This window comes from Phodopus roborovskii, unplaced genomic scaffold, assembly GCF_943737965.1.
Source record: "Phodopus roborovskii unplaced genomic scaffold, PHOROB, whole genome shotgun sequence".
In the NCBI taxonomy this organism is placed as follows: Eukaryota; Metazoa; Chordata; class Mammalia; order Rodentia; family Cricetidae; genus Phodopus; species Phodopus roborovskii.
In genome coordinates, this window is record NW_026126636.1 from 8651071 (window position 1) to 8665807 (window position 14737).

The 14737-nt window shown below is 55.1% G+C and overlaps 1 protein-coding gene across 1 annotated transcript; it reads right to left on the minus strand.

Annotated features, from left to right (window-relative positions):
- Positions 1-8130: 8130 nt before the first annotated feature.
- Znf574 (zinc finger protein 574) lies at positions 8131-11127 on the minus strand. The gene has a single exon (XM_051207044.1). It carries the CDS (start codon positions 11080-11082, stop codon positions 8389-8391), a length of 2694 nt encoding a protein of 897 aa, XP_051063001.1. The 5' UTR covers positions 11083-11127; the 3' UTR covers positions 8131-8388.
- Between the last annotated feature and the right edge of the window lie 3610 nt (positions 11128-14737).

The following is a 14737-nucleotide window of genomic DNA, read 5'->3' on the forward strand; positions in this document are numbered from 1 at the left end:
CGTGAGATCTCCACAAGTCTTGCCTGGACCCTGTATTTGCCTAACCCTGGACATATCTCAACAGTGGACAGAGGGGTTGCTACTGGAAGCCACCCTGCCCTCCTTCTATCCTGGAGGCCAACAAAGTTTTGAACCAAAAACCAAACAACAAAAAACAGAGAAACCAAACAAACAATAAATTAAAAGTAGAAAAAAAGAATTTATAGATATATATAGATATATATATATATATATGTGGGAAAGAAGACTAGAGCTCTTCAAGACAAGATGGAGCCGAACCGAGGAGCCAAGCCCTGCACAGTAGTCCAGGCCTTTGGTCTCCAAGGCGGGTGGAATGATGGATACTTCTTTCTCTTCACAAATACCTCATGGACGTCGTCTTCGGAAAGCCGGAGGGGGGGGGCAGCTGGGGCAGGGCCTGTCCCTCAGCCAGGGTGGATGGAAGCAGGGGGGTGGGGCTGAGAGAGGGTGTCAGGGACGAGGGTGAAGAGCCCCAAGCTCCTGCCCCGCCAGTCAACTGAAGAAGCTTTAGAAGTTAAAGGAGAGCAAAAAGAATGGACAAAGGAAAACCAACTTTGGGTAGTTTGATTCTCTCTCTCTCTCTCTCTGTCTTTCTCTCTCTCTCTCTCCTGTCACATCTCTTGATATCCTTCTTTCTGTATCCTCAAACCAAAGTGTTGCTGTGAAGGACGCGAGCCATTGAAATCAGAGTGAGCCCTGCCCGCGGCTGGGCAAGCGCAGAGGGAGAGCTGGGCTGTGGCCTGTACCCTCTCCATCCCGGACACTCGAGGAGAGGCAGCCAGAGCCCCCAGGTCTCAGCGTTCTCGTTTCTTCTGGTCTCCCTTCTCTCACACAGAAGCAGAACTGTCGGGCTGGGCCCCCGAGGCAGCAGAGACTCCTCGCCCCCGCCCTGGTGGCGTGGCTGCCCGCCCTTCCCACCAGGCACCAAGGGGCTGGCACCTCATCTACCCACCCTCACTGGAATGTAAGCAGCTGAACCGACTCCCTGCCCTCACCCTACCTCCGAGTTTGTCCATTATACTTTCCTGAAAAATGGCTAGCAAGAGGGCCTGGGCCCCAACCCACACAGCTGGAGGGGGGCCAAGGGCTCCTGACCCAATAGGAAGACATTTAAGCAGCAGAATGAAGGAATTACAACCAACCAGCCCCACCCCCAAAAACAAACCCTCTGACAAGACAGGCAGCATGGAAGGCATGATGGAGATGACTCAAACAAAAACTATGATTCTAGACCAAAAAAAAAGGAAGAAAAAAAAAAAAAAAAAAAAAAAAAAAAAAAAAAGCTCCAGGACTCACCACCACCCAGTTCACCTGCTTCCTCCCTGTCAGCCCCTCCCTGGGACCTCTCCCTCCCTGCTCCAGCGTGGAGGGGGGGCAAACAGAGGAGGCAGCAGGGGGCAGGGATGGGCAGATGCCCTGACATTGGTGGAGGGGACCCCCCACACAGCTGGGGGTGATGGAGCCCCTCCCCATCCAACCCCCACACTGGGAAATGAAAAGACAAGAAAAAAAAAAATCCCGGGAGGGGGAAAATAACCAAATCCCAAGCTTTAACTACAGCTGTGAAACCAAATATTGGGAAGCGGGTGGGAGGGTGGGAGGGAGGGGCAGGTGAGCCCCAGGTCTCTCCCCCTCGACCCCTCCCCCGAGGACTCGAGATAAGGCACCAAATACCTCATAGAACTTTAATGTTAAAAAAAAGAAAGAAAGAAAGAAAGAAAGAAAGAAAGAAACCAAATATCGTTGGCTGGGGGCCAGCCAGGGCAAGGGCCTGGGGACTTGAGGGAACCGGGTTAGGGAGGGTGGGGGGGACTTCAATCCCTCTCCCCCTCACCCGCCCTTCCTCTCCAGTTACCCCAGCCTCGACTCCGGGAAACAAAACTATCTCATCGTTTTTATTTTGTGGTCTGTACAGAGCCTGTGTCCGTGTGTCTGTGTGTGAGCGAGAGTTGGAGGCTAGGGAGCTTTATATGGGGTAGGGGAGGAAGCCCCTGCACCAGCGTAGATGTAAGGTGGTGGACCAGGGCCCTGGGCTACAGGGAGAGCTGAGTGGGCCGGGGTGAGAACAGCACTCTGAGCCCCCCTTCCCCCAGCCCTGACCCTTTGCCTAAGGGAGGAGCAGAGACTGGTCTGCCCCAATGGTGGGCCGTTTGTGCCAAAAATAAATAATGCCAGTAACTGAACCACCTCTATGTTCCCTTCTGGGGGCGGGGTAGGGACCAGATGTGGGAGGAAGGGGATGTATGTATGTATAGGGGCAGGTGAGGGATGGGTGGGGCTCCCAAGCCCCTTTAGAAAGGCTGACAAGGAGGGGTCTTACACATCCTTCTAGAAGACCAGACGGTCTCCAAGCCCTTCGCCCTGGGCAGCTCCAGCCAGGGACTAGTCGAGTCATGGAGATGACCTCTTAGACCTGACTGGTTTTCCTTCTCCAGCCCATTCCCAGGGTGTCTCCCTCTCCCTCTCACCCAGGGTAGGGAGAACTGAGTGAAAGAGAATGGTGAGCAAGACTGAGACACTCGGGCAGCCACTGGCCTTTGAGTGGGAAAGGCAAGTGCGAGAGATAAAGGCCTCCAAGAGAAAAAATGAAACAAACCAAAGATTTAACCATTTAAAAAAAAAAAAAAAAACCACAGACAACTCCGCTACCTTTTTATACGTTGGAAAAAAAGTGGAAAAAAATTAGAATAAAAAGTGAAAAAAAAAAAAACCCAAAAAAACAAAAAGAAAAAACCCCAAAAAACAAAAAACAAAAAAAAAAAAAAAAACCCACATAAAAACAAAAACAAAAAACAATAAAAAAAAAACAAAAAACAAAAAACCCACAAAAACTTTGAAGCCGCGGTTCTTTTGTGCGGTTTAAACTTTGACCTCAGCAGTCTCCAAAGCAAGACGACGATGACAAAGGCGGGAAAAAAAAATAATGTATATTTTTAAGTATTTGTCCTTGGTGTTGGCTCCTTCTTAAACAAACAAAAGGAGCGAAGGAAAAAAAAAATCCGTAAGTGTCGCTGGTATGGAGACGACTACGTACTTTGTCTGTGACCCCCCATTCCCCTGCCCCCCCTTTCCTCTAGCCCTGCTGCCCTTGCCCCAACCCGCCCTCCAAGCCCAGGGGCTCAATATTTATTTATTTATGTAACTGCAGGGTGATGGGCTTCACAGCCAGCCGGGTGGGGGCGTCTTTGGGGCTCAAGTAGAGGCCTGGTCTCTCAGCCACCTCCTCTGGCCCCTTTGGGACTGAGTGCGCCTGCCAAGGCCAAGGCACTAGGGCAGAGCCAGCGCTCTACCTAGTAAAGATCTGAATGGCCCCACCCTTCCTGGGACAGCTGTCCCCACCTCCTCACTTGAACGCCCAGGTGAAGGGGACAGGAGCGGGGTTGCCGTGGTAAGTAGTGGACCAGGAAGTGGGCCCTGGCGTGGCCTGCCTCTCCTCCAGGCCCATCAAGGTTAGCTCTGCCTTTTTGGTTGTCTGACCCCTGTGTTGGCAGCCCCTTCCCTCCCCTCTGATCCTTCCCTGTCTCTTCTTGTGGTAGCGGGTTAGTGTTTCAGTGTTTTTAACTTCAATCTGCTTGTTCATTGTACAATGTGCTTCTGTTAAAGGCCCCATTTTTGTAACTTGTGCCATTCATCTGAACAACAAACATCAAAAAATAAAAAAGTTAAAAACTGTACAGAGAGAAATGATGCGTGGTGTGGCTTGGCCTCCTGTGTCCTGGGAACCGTAGGTCCCGTCAGTCAAGGTGTAGGTAGCAATGTGAACTGCCTTGGGGAAGAGCAACTGTATCCAAATACTGGATCAGGAGGGGTGGAATGGCCCTGTGGAAAAACACCCACAAATGGTTCGAAGGCCTGCAGAACGTGCTTTCTACATTCACAAAATTTGAGGGATTTAGGGAGGATTCAAATTCCTCAGTTCTGCTAAGTTTTTCAATAGGCACGGGCTTCGGTGGTCTCAGTGGTAGACAGGGCAGTGCCTACCTCATGGCACCCTGAGACTGGGTGGAAGGGTTAAATGATTAGGGCAATTGGGCGTGGTGGAGGGTGCTTTTAATCCCAGCTGACGGTCCTGTGAGTTCGAGGCCAGTCTCTTGTACATGGAGTTCCAAGCCAACCAGGGCTACACAGTGAGACCCAGCCTAAATAATAAATAAATAAATAGATAAATAATGCTTAGGACTGCTAGCTCTCTAGAATACTGTCTTCAATAGAACCATAAAGAAGCCAGGATATCAGCCAGTACTGCCCACCTCCTTCCCTGGGTGTCTCCCCAAAGAACTAAAAAGACCTTTAAAATAAGAGTTGATAGACTAGACGATGGTGACGCACACCTTTAATTCCAGCACTAGGGAGATAGGCAGGCAGACTTCTGAGTTCGAGGCCATCCTGGTCTACATAGAGAAACTTTGTCTTGAAAAACCGAGAGAGAGAGAGAGAGAGAGAGAGAGAGAGAGAGAGAGAGAGAGAGAGAGAGAGATGACAATGAGTTGAGACAGTGTAGTGCTTGTCTTTTGAGCACAGGGATCGGAGCTGGAGCCCTGCAAGCAAAAATGGATTGGAATTCCAGCACTATGAAGGTGGAGAGGGTGGATCCCTGGGAACAGGGTGGCCAGCCAGTTTAGCATAACTGGTGAGCTCTAGGTCAGGGCAATGAGAGATCCTGTCTCACAGGAGGTGGACGTGGACGACGTTTCTAAGGTGAGGCTGCCCTCAAGCCTCACACACATACAGTATGAACACACGAGAATAAAAGGGGAAAAAGTTATTGCTAAATCCAAGTCAGTGTCGGAACACAGACCTCTAATCCTAGCACTCAGGAGGCAAAGATCATTTTTGCATATCTAAGTGACCAACCTGGGTTATTTAAGATCTCGTCTCAAAAATAAATAAGAATACAGGAGGCTGGGGGATTGAGAGTCTGAAGCGATCTGGACTACACAGTTGGCTCAAAGACCTTGGCTCAAAAAGGGGTTGGGGACTGAGGGTATGGCTCAGAGGTAAATCACCAGTACATGCACAGGGTTTCTCTCTCTCTCTCTCTCTCTCTCTCTCTCTCTCTCTCTCTCTCTCTCTCTCGCAAGCACACACAACTTTAATTGATACAATGTATGTACCTACTTTGAGGGACATTAGCTCAAATCATCCTGCCATCTTCAATTTCATCATTTGCAGCTGCAACTTCCCAGGTGTTACCACTGGAAGGCAGAACTGGTCTTAACACTTTCTGTGCCAGAGAGCCTCTGGCCTTCCTTTGTCCGCGTTGCATTCTGTCTGGCACACTGGTGCTGGGATCCAGGTAACCCCGGAGGAGAGACTGAAGATCGGAGAAACGAGCTATGTGCAAGGCCCTGGGTCCCATCTCCATTAAAAAGAAAAGAAGCCCTTTTCTCTCTTAAGTCAGTAATAGCTGGCTGAGGAAGATTTCCGCCAGCCTTTCGGGGACTGCAGTCAGAGCCGTAGACTGTCCCATGGCTCACACACTTGAGCCTCCAATACACATCTACCTGGAATGTAATAACACACAGGCTCTTTGACGTGCCAGGCCTAGTTAGCTGACCTTCTCTTGTCAAGCCCTGTAAGCCACCAGTGGGGCAGTGTTCTGTTCCCTTAGCTATTTTGCTTCTGCAACTTCTAAATAAAGCAAGGCAATGCAGCTGGGTGTGGCTGCAGAAGCTGGCAATTCTGGCACTCAGGGGCTGAGGCAAGAGGGAGGCTGGGCCACACACAAGAACAATCCTTTCTCACAACGGAATCAGGCAAGGCCAGCCTTTAAAGAGGGCCTGAGGTGACTTTCATTCCTTACTTGCTCAGGGAAGGTTCCTGCATTTCACCTTGGGTGTGCTAGCTGGATGCACATCCTAGGGAGGGGCATCTAACATCCACTGAATCTGGGAATGTCTTTCTGTCCCGTAGATAAGTATTTCTTTAGGACTAAGGTTCAGGGGTTGTTCATGGTCTTTAGGTCCACATGCGCTGTGTGTAACGTGTCTGAGGAAAGGTCCTCATGCGCTGTGTGTAACGTGTCTGAGGAAAGGTCCTCATGCGCTGTGTGTAACGTGTCTGAGGAAAGGTCCTCATGCGCTGTGTGTAACGTGTCTGAGGAAAGGTCCTCATGCGCTGTGTGTAACGTGTCTGAGGAAAGGTCCTCATGCGCTGTGTGTAACGTGTCTGAGGAAAGGTCCTCATGCGCTGTGTAACGTGTGTGAGGAAACCCATATGTAAAAAGAGGGTATCTGGTCTTTTGGAGCTGGGTTCACAGGCAGTTCAGAGCCACCCAGCATGGGTCCTCGGGTCGGACCCCTTTCTAGTCAAGATTTCTGTGTAGCCTTAGCTGTCCTCCAACTCAGATATCCGCCAGCCTCTGCCACTGTCTGGAGTGCTGGGACTAAAGTCGTGCACCACCCCATCTGGCTCTTTTCTTTCGTGGTGGGCGGGGGGCTCTGGTGAAGGATGGTCACTCCGGTCAAGAGGTTAATCTCTGATGAATACACATTAATATTGTTGCCAACCACATCCTCGTTTTCCCTCCGTTCCTGTCCGCCCTTCCAGTAGCTTTTCATCTGGCTCGCAAACACAAACCACTTATTTGAGATGGGTGTTTGGAAGGGGAGGTTTGTTCCTGGGTGCCTTTGGTCCTGGGGAGTAGGATCTGGTACTTGGGGTTAGTGGCTTAGTCTCTCCTGGGGAGGCGGCAGGTACTAAGATGGAAAACCAGCCGTGTGTGAATCATCCTCCATAACTAACAGGGCTATCCAAAGGTGCTTCTCCTCTAATGTTTACTTTTGTGTAACTGCGGGTGCATGTGGGCCATGGTGCACAGGGAAAGGTCAAAGGACAACTTTTGGGAGTTGGTTCCACCAGGAGCTCGAGGGAACCAAAGGTCCTAAGGGTTGCACGACAAGTGAATTTACCTGCTGGGTCCTTTGCCGGGTCGTAACAGGTGTCCTCCTTTTTAAATTATAACCAGGACAATGTGGTAAAAATAAAAAGCGTGGGGCCAGGTGCTGGTCCTCACCTCTTCCCTCTTCATCTGAGCAACAGGTCAAGGCATAGAGTGATAGGCATGCTTGTTGGGCGGGTCTAAGGTTGTCCCGTCCCCCGCCACACCCCCTCCCCTTTTAAGTAAAGGGATTCTTTCCACTAGAAGGAACTGGAAGGATCTTGGAGCAGGAGGTTCAGACACGTCTGGGAAAGGCCATGGTACAGACCGAACAGGATGTGGACGCTTAAACCAAATGAAACAAGATTTAAATCCAGGCTCTGAACTGAACATTCAGCAAGTCACTGGAGGCCTCCTGTGTAAGACGTGCTCTCCACAGGGTTAACTGGGAATGTTACTCAAAATAACCCAAGGCCACAGGTTTCTAATCCCAGCCACGCAAGGGCTGAAGCAGGATGGCCAAGCTCAGAGCCTGCCTAGGATATAGATTGAGCCCGAGGCCAACCGGGCAATCAGGACATAGTTTGGTGGTAGAAGCTTGCCCAGCAAGTGGGAAACCCAAGTCGATCTGTAGTTCCTGGGGTGTGTGGGGGGGGAGGGGGCGGGGTACTTCAGATATACTAGACAACCAAGCACTACCCAGCCGTTCCATCAATAAACGTCTACTGGCTAAACCATGGGGAGCCAAGCACTTGCTACTCTCTAGAGCCCGTCACTCAGAACTTCCAACTCCGCTACTGGGTAAAACCCCAGGAGCTCCCCTCTGTCACTGGTGGTCACACCTGACCCAAGCCACCTGCCCTCAGGGATCTAGGGGGAGAAATCCAGATGGCTTTGTAGGATGTGACCCACATCAGGAAGGAAATGGAGGGGAGGGGCAATGCGTCTCTCAATGCCCCCCCCCCCCCACACCCCCCCCCCCGCAATCCCCCTTAACAAACTACCTCAGATTTTCTCAGGCCCTGGGGCCCTCTAGTGGCAAGACATGCTGCCTTGATCTGACATGAGGTGTCTCTCAAAGAACCATGGCATGGCCGGCCCCCAGCTGTTGTCTTCAACCCAGCAGGCTGTATCAAGTCTCACTACCTGCCAAGTTTTTTCTGGGGGACTATGGATGCAGACAGGGATCCCCAAATCCACCCTACACACCCGGGCCTGACAAAGGCACATAAATGTCCAACTCAGTCTTTATTGACGGCTTATTTGGAGACCACCAAACAGCTGGAAGGTGGGGACAGGGGGCGGGTCCTTTATGTGTCAAGGACCCCGGAGAAACCCCCTTGGAAGAGGAAATAAATTTAAGTTACAGAACTTATATGGTGTGGCGGTGAAGAGAGAGGGATACAGTATGTACACAGGTTTTAAGGGGCTGCTGGAGGCCTTCGGCATTAGAGCTTGGAGATGCTAAAGAGAAAACCGGGGGACAGTCAGCCGCTGATCTGGACCCCCTCAGCCTCGGTTAACGGGTAGATCTCAATGGCTTCCACGAGGGGCAGAGCCTCCACCGCGGTTTCCATCACAGCCAGGCCCACAGCGGCCTCCGCCTCTGCCAGCTGCTGCCGCACGGCCGCCTGGTGCTGCTGCTGGTGAGTCTTGCGGTGCTTCCAGAGGTTGGAGAAGGAGCGGTAGCTCTTGCCGCAGTCAGGGCAGGAGTAGGGCCGTTCGCCCGTGTGAATGCGGCGATGCTCTGCCAGGCGCATGGAGATGGCGAAGGCCTTGCCACACACTTCACAGGCAAAGGGCCGCTCACCTGTGTGCAGGCGCCGGTGGTCTTTCAGATGGGTACTCTGGCGGAAGGCCTTGCCACAGTCTGGACATGGGTATGGCCGCTCACCCGTGTGGATCCGTCGGTGCACCTGCAGCGACGTCTCCGTGCTGAACAGCTTCTTGCACTCACTGCATTCCAGGCCCCGCCGCCTTGCAGGGGCTGCCGGGGCAGCAGGGGCTGCACCACCGAGGGCTGTTGGGGAGGGAGTGACTGGTGTGCGAGCGGCCCTTGAGGCCCTGGGAGCCGGGGGCTCCTTGGCCAAGACTTCTCCAGGACCAGCAGCAGCATGGGCAGCTTCATGGGCCTGCAGGCGAGCAGCAGAGCCCACTTTCTTGCCACAGGTCCCACACTCGAAGCGCCGTGGGGCCTGCGCGGCAGCAGCTGCACAGCGGTGCTCGTAAAGCCGCAGTGAGGAGGGGAAGGCAGCCCCACAGGACGGGCAGTGGTGGGGCTGGCGGCCGGCATGGACCACGAGCTGGTGGACCTCCAGCAGTCGGCGCAGCAAGAAGGAGCGGGGGCACTCACGACACTTGTAGGGGTACTCGCCGGTGTGGTGGTAGCGGTGCATGAGCAGGCGGTAAGGGCGGTGAAAACGCAGTCCACACTCCTGGCAGCGGTAGGGGAAATGCTGGGCGTGCACCAGGCGATGCTGCCTCAGGGTGGAGCTCTGAGTGAAAGCCTTGCCACAGTCCCCACAGCGGTAAGGCCGCTCCCCTGTGTGTGTGAGCCGGTGGCGGGCCAGGTTGGCAGGTGAGTTGAAGGGCTTGGAGCAGTCAGGGCAAGGGAAGGGCCGTTCCCCGGTGTGCGTGCGCAGATGGTTCCGCACATGAGACTTCTTCTTGAACATCTTGCCACAAATGCTGCATTTATGGCGCCGTTCCAGCCGGTGCACAAAACGCTGGTGCCGGGTCAGCTGCAATGCCTTGACAAACTCACGGCTACACAGGAGGCAGCGGTAGGTGCCTGGGGCGGCAGGCTCTGCTGGGTTCTCCTCGGACGTGGGGGGCTCGGGGGCCTCTGGCTCTCTGCTCTCCGCAGGGGCTGGCTCAGGGACGCTAACAGCAGGCTCCTCGGGCAGAACTGGTGCTGGGGGCAAAGGGACACCTCCTGCCCCATGGGTACGCCGGTGATAGAGGAACTTGGTAAGGTTGACAAAGGTCTTCCCACAGGGACACGAATGCAGAGGATTCGGAGTATGGGCTCGCCGGTGAGCCAAGAGAAGGGCTTCTGTGCCAAAGGCCAGGCCACAGTCCACACATAGGAAGTGAGACTCACTGCTGTGGTCACCCAGGTGCTGATCCAGGCTAGAAGGGCTGGGGAAGACGCGACTGCACAGGGGACACTTAAAGACGCCCTCCCGGTGACTCCGAAAGTGCTGCTGCAGCTGGTGGGGTGACAGAAAGACCTGGTCACAGGCTGAGCAGAAGAGTTCCTGGGTGGCCGCCCCACCTGACTCCCCACCGTTGGCCCTCCGGGGCTTCCGCCCCCGCCGATCCCGAGCAATGGCCTCGCCGTTGCCGTTGCGCAGCTCGTAACTGTGGTCAGAGGCCGGGAGGGGCTCGGGTAGGGCCGCTGGCACCTCGGTGGGTGAGGGGATCAGGGTCTCCTGCTTTATGGCAGACTCCTCAGCCTCTGGGACGGCGGGGAAGTGGGTGGCCTGGTGCTCCAGAAAGTCAGCAGGCAGCTGGAAGAGCTGGGAGCACTCGGAGCACTTGTAGAGGAGCAGCTCTACCTCTGTCACTGTCTCAGCGGTGGCGGCCGCCGCCGGGACGGCTGCCCCTTCTCCGCCTTCTTCTGCTTTTCGGTATGAATGCTCCACAGCCACCCGGGCCTGGCCCACAGGGGACCCCAAGACAACTGGGGACCCCAAGACAACTGGGGCAGGGGCCTTGGTGGGCGTGGCCCTGAGATGCATCTGCCGGTGGTTCAGCCACAGCTCTTGGCTGGCGAACAGAGCCTTACAATCCACACACTCATAGTGGATGGCGCTGGAGCTCAAGGGGGACACCTTGGGTGGTGGCTCAGCTGGCACTGCCTCCTGGGGTGCCATCATCTTCAGGTGCAGCTCCTGGTGCTCCAGGAGCTGGCTGGGGGACAGGAGTAGTTGTCCGCACTCAAGACACTGGTACTGGCTCTCCTGTATGAGGGTCTGATAGAGGCCCGTGCCTGAAGCGGCCTCTGTGGCCACCGCCATGCCAGGGTCAGCCACGCCCACCAGCTCAAAGTGCTGCTGGGGCACGTGGGAGTTCTGGTGCACAAGCACCTCCTCCAAGGATCCATAGAGTTGGTTGCACTCAGAGCAGACATAGCGGTGCTCAATGTACAGGACCGTCTCCTCGCTCTCCTCAGTCATGGCAGCAGCAGGCCTGGGCCGAGACAGGGAGGGCGGAGACAGTCAATCCTCCCTCCCGGCCAATTCCTTCCCTTTATCACCTCCACATTCTAAAACCTCAGATGTATTTCCTCCTCCAACTTCTTGAGATTTTCCACCCCAACACCCTCCCTGGTAAGCCCTCCCCTCCCCTGAACACAGAAACAGCCAGCATTAATTTCTCCAGTACCCCAAGTCTCCCGTCCCAGTTAACTTGCACCAGACCCTGTACCCTCTCCCATCCTCTCCATTCCCATGCCTCAAACAGGCTCCCAAGGCCCTGACCACAGTCCCTGTGGTACTGACTTCCCGACTCCTCACCATGGTACCGGACAGTACCCCTTTGCCAGCCCTCCCACAGAGCCCTCACACATTATCCACACCTGCTTTCCAGCTGCACTCCTATATGGGTTCTGCTCTTTCTCGGAGGTTCACAAACTTTTTACACTTAGACCGCTCACACTGGAGCACAAACCATCCCCATCTACTCTATTTTAGGCACCAGTGGCCTGAGCCCTCCCCTTGCTGCTAACCCACAGTGCCCAGATTCCCCATATCAAGTCACCCAGTTTTTTCTCACTGGCTTACTCTTTCCCGTACTTCCCTGCCTTCCCCACTTCCTGACACACAGACACTTAAAACTGGTTCAACCTGAGAACATCAAGACCTTCTCGGCCAGGCCGTGGTGACGAGTGTCTTTAATCCCAGCACTTGGGAAGCAGAGGCAGTCGGATCTCTGAGTTTGAGGCCAGCCTGGTCCATAGAACAAGTTCCAGGACAGCCAGGGCTACACAGAGATACCCTGTCTAGGGGAAAAAATAATAATAATAGTAAAAGACCTCCCGTATCATCAACCTTTACCTAAAAGGCAGGCCACCAAAGCCCAAACATTTACAACTAGACTACCCCCCCCTTCTTACATGCCCCCAGAGTACCCAAACAATCTCTCTCCATCCAGACCTATACTGTGCTAATCCCCTCTGAGCACCCAGATCCCCTTTTCACAGGGGCATAACTCCCTCTGGTATCTAAGGCCATGATAAGTCATCTGGGGATGCCTACCTATATGGCCTCTTTTTTTTTTAAATCAATCAACACCACCCTTTCTTGCATAAAGGCCCAGGCCAATCTTACAACCTTAACCAGTCCCCAAAACCCCCTTAAGAGTATCAATCTAAACCTTCCCTCTTTTTAGAAAGGACCCAAATCCATCCTAACCCACTCCAGGAACTTTCAGATCCCCATTTCATATAAATCGAACATCTCATTTTTGCAAGACGATCCCCCACACAAATGTATAATCTTGTCCAGAGATATTCAGTCTAACCTTCACAATGGCTTAACCTTCCCCCTATTGCTGTTTCTATCCTCTTCAGGATATGTCTCTCTAGATCAGTGCCCAAAGACAGCAAAAAGAACCCCTCTTCATAACGCTCCTCACCAGCATACGACTATGAGGATACCCAGAACTCAACAGTTACGTCTCATCCTCAACCCTCAAATTTCCAGACTACCACCTCTCTGTAACTCTCTCTCCCCAACTACACCCACGATTGCCCAAATCTTCACTTTGGCCCACTTACCTGAACCTAAAACAAAACATTCCCTCCCCCAGCTCAACCTAAGGATGCCCCTAAGAACATACACACCGCTGTCAACATTTTCCAAGGGAATTCCAACCCCCAGTGTCAAGAGTTTCGCGACCTCTCACATTAATATAACCCCATTTCCCACACCTGGATGGCTCCCCACTAGTTCTAACGATACCTCAAACCCCTTCTCTGCCTTAGCTCTTTCCAGGCAGAAATCGATTTTCCTCCCTGCATTCATTCTCGGGCCACCTTCCCACCCTAGCACCCAAGAGCCCTCTGATCGTCCCCTCTGGATCCTGGGCCCGTCCCAGCGCGCCCACCCGCGGCCCCGATACCCCATGCCACCAGAGAGCCCTCGGCCCAAGCAGCTCTGGGACCTCCCCTTCCCGCCAAGGCCGGCCCCCTGCCCGCAGCCCGCGCCCGGCTCCTCCTCACTCAGCCCCGCACACAACTCCAGTCCCTCTACCCCACCCGCCGGCCCAGCCCGGCCCGGCCCGGCCCGGCCCGGCCCGGCCCCCGCCCTGGCCGCGCGCCCCGCGCCCAACGGCCGCTCCGCCCTCCGCACCGGGGCGCGCTCCTCCGGGCCTTCGGCGTGCAGGCCCAATGACGCGAGCGAGCCGCGGGGTGGGGGGCCGGGCGTCCGCGCTCCCGCGGGAACTCACCCGCCTCGGCCGCGTAGCCGGCCCCCGGCCGGGCCGCCGACTGCAGCTCCCTTTGCACAGCCACTCTAGCTCGGCGTCCTCTCTAGCGCCCGTCGTCTCGCCTGCTCCGCAGCCTCGCTCTCGTCCGGGAGGCCCCCTCGACAACGCCCCGCCCACCTCCCTCCCGGCCGCCGCGCGGACTGCGCAACGCGTCCAATCAGCGCCCGCCTGGCCCTGCCGTTAGACCAATCGGTGCTCCAGTCTCTGAGACTGCAGCCAATAGTGCGGAGGGGCGGGATCGGACAGACTCTAGCCAATCCCCGATCAACATTCCCTCACCGGTCGGCCTCCAGGTCGATAGTGCCCGCCCCTTTAGGCCTCCCAAGAGGATCCTCGCCTCCCACCTCTTCTTGGGCTCCGCCTTTGCCGGTCGAAAGGGCATCTCCGAACGGAGAGCTGCGTGATGACGTCGGGGGGCGGGGCGAAGCCGAGGGCGCCATCTTGGGGGCGCCCAGCGAGGCTAGCGTCCGCGCAGGGGCCTTGGGCAAAGTGAGGGACGTTGTGGCTCGCTCGCAGGGCTCCGAAGGCCGGCGGGTTCCAGCTCAGACTCCCCGGGGCCAGTGGCAGAACATGCAGGGGAGAGGGGAGCAGGCAGCAGCGGTCAGGCCGAGTGGGGGGGGCCAAGGCTAAAGACTATATTCAGGGAGGGTGGGATGGAAAGCGGGTGTTAGGAGAGCAGGTGCGTGACAGGAAGTGAGCAGAAGGAAAAGCTCAGTTACGCTCCCTGCGGGAGGCGCTGAGGTGGTGGGGCGGCCACGCGGGTGAAGGGAGGGGACCCGCAGGGCATCGGGTCAGTTTTGGGTTTCGTGCTTCTGAGACAGCCTCGCTGTCCAGCAGGCCCGGCTCTGCCTCTTGTGCTTGGGGGATTAAAGGCGTGGGCCACATTCCTCTCTCAGTCCCAGGAGAGACCCCTGTCACCTGGCACAATCTTTGGAGCCTGTCCTGGAACTCGCTCTGTAGACCAGGCTGGCCTCGAACTCACAGAGATCCGCCTGCCTCTGCCTCCCGAGTGCTGGGGTTAAAGGTGGGCGCCAGCCACGGCAGGCTTCCTCCCGTTTTTCTCTGCTTCCCTGGTGCAGACAGGACTTTTCCTGACTCCTCTGTCCCCTCTCTGTGTCCCTTTACCTCTGTTCTCTTCCCTTCCCCCTCCCTCCCCTTTCTAATAAAACTCAAGCTCGGTGCCTGGGTGTTTGTCCCTCCATCTCCATCTCCCTCCATGGAATCCGCCATGAACCCCGCAGCTTTCCCATAACACCCTAGACTTCCTCTCCTAACATTTCCTTTAATCAAGTCTTCAGCTTTGGCTTCCCCTTCACCTGGCCTGACTGCTGCTGCCTGCTCCCC

Excerpts from the sequence above, each read along its gene's own strand:
- Znf574 (XM_051207044.1), bottom strand. The coding sequence starts at position 11,082 with ATGACTGAGGAGAGCGAGGAGACGGTCCTGTACATTGAGCACCGCTAT.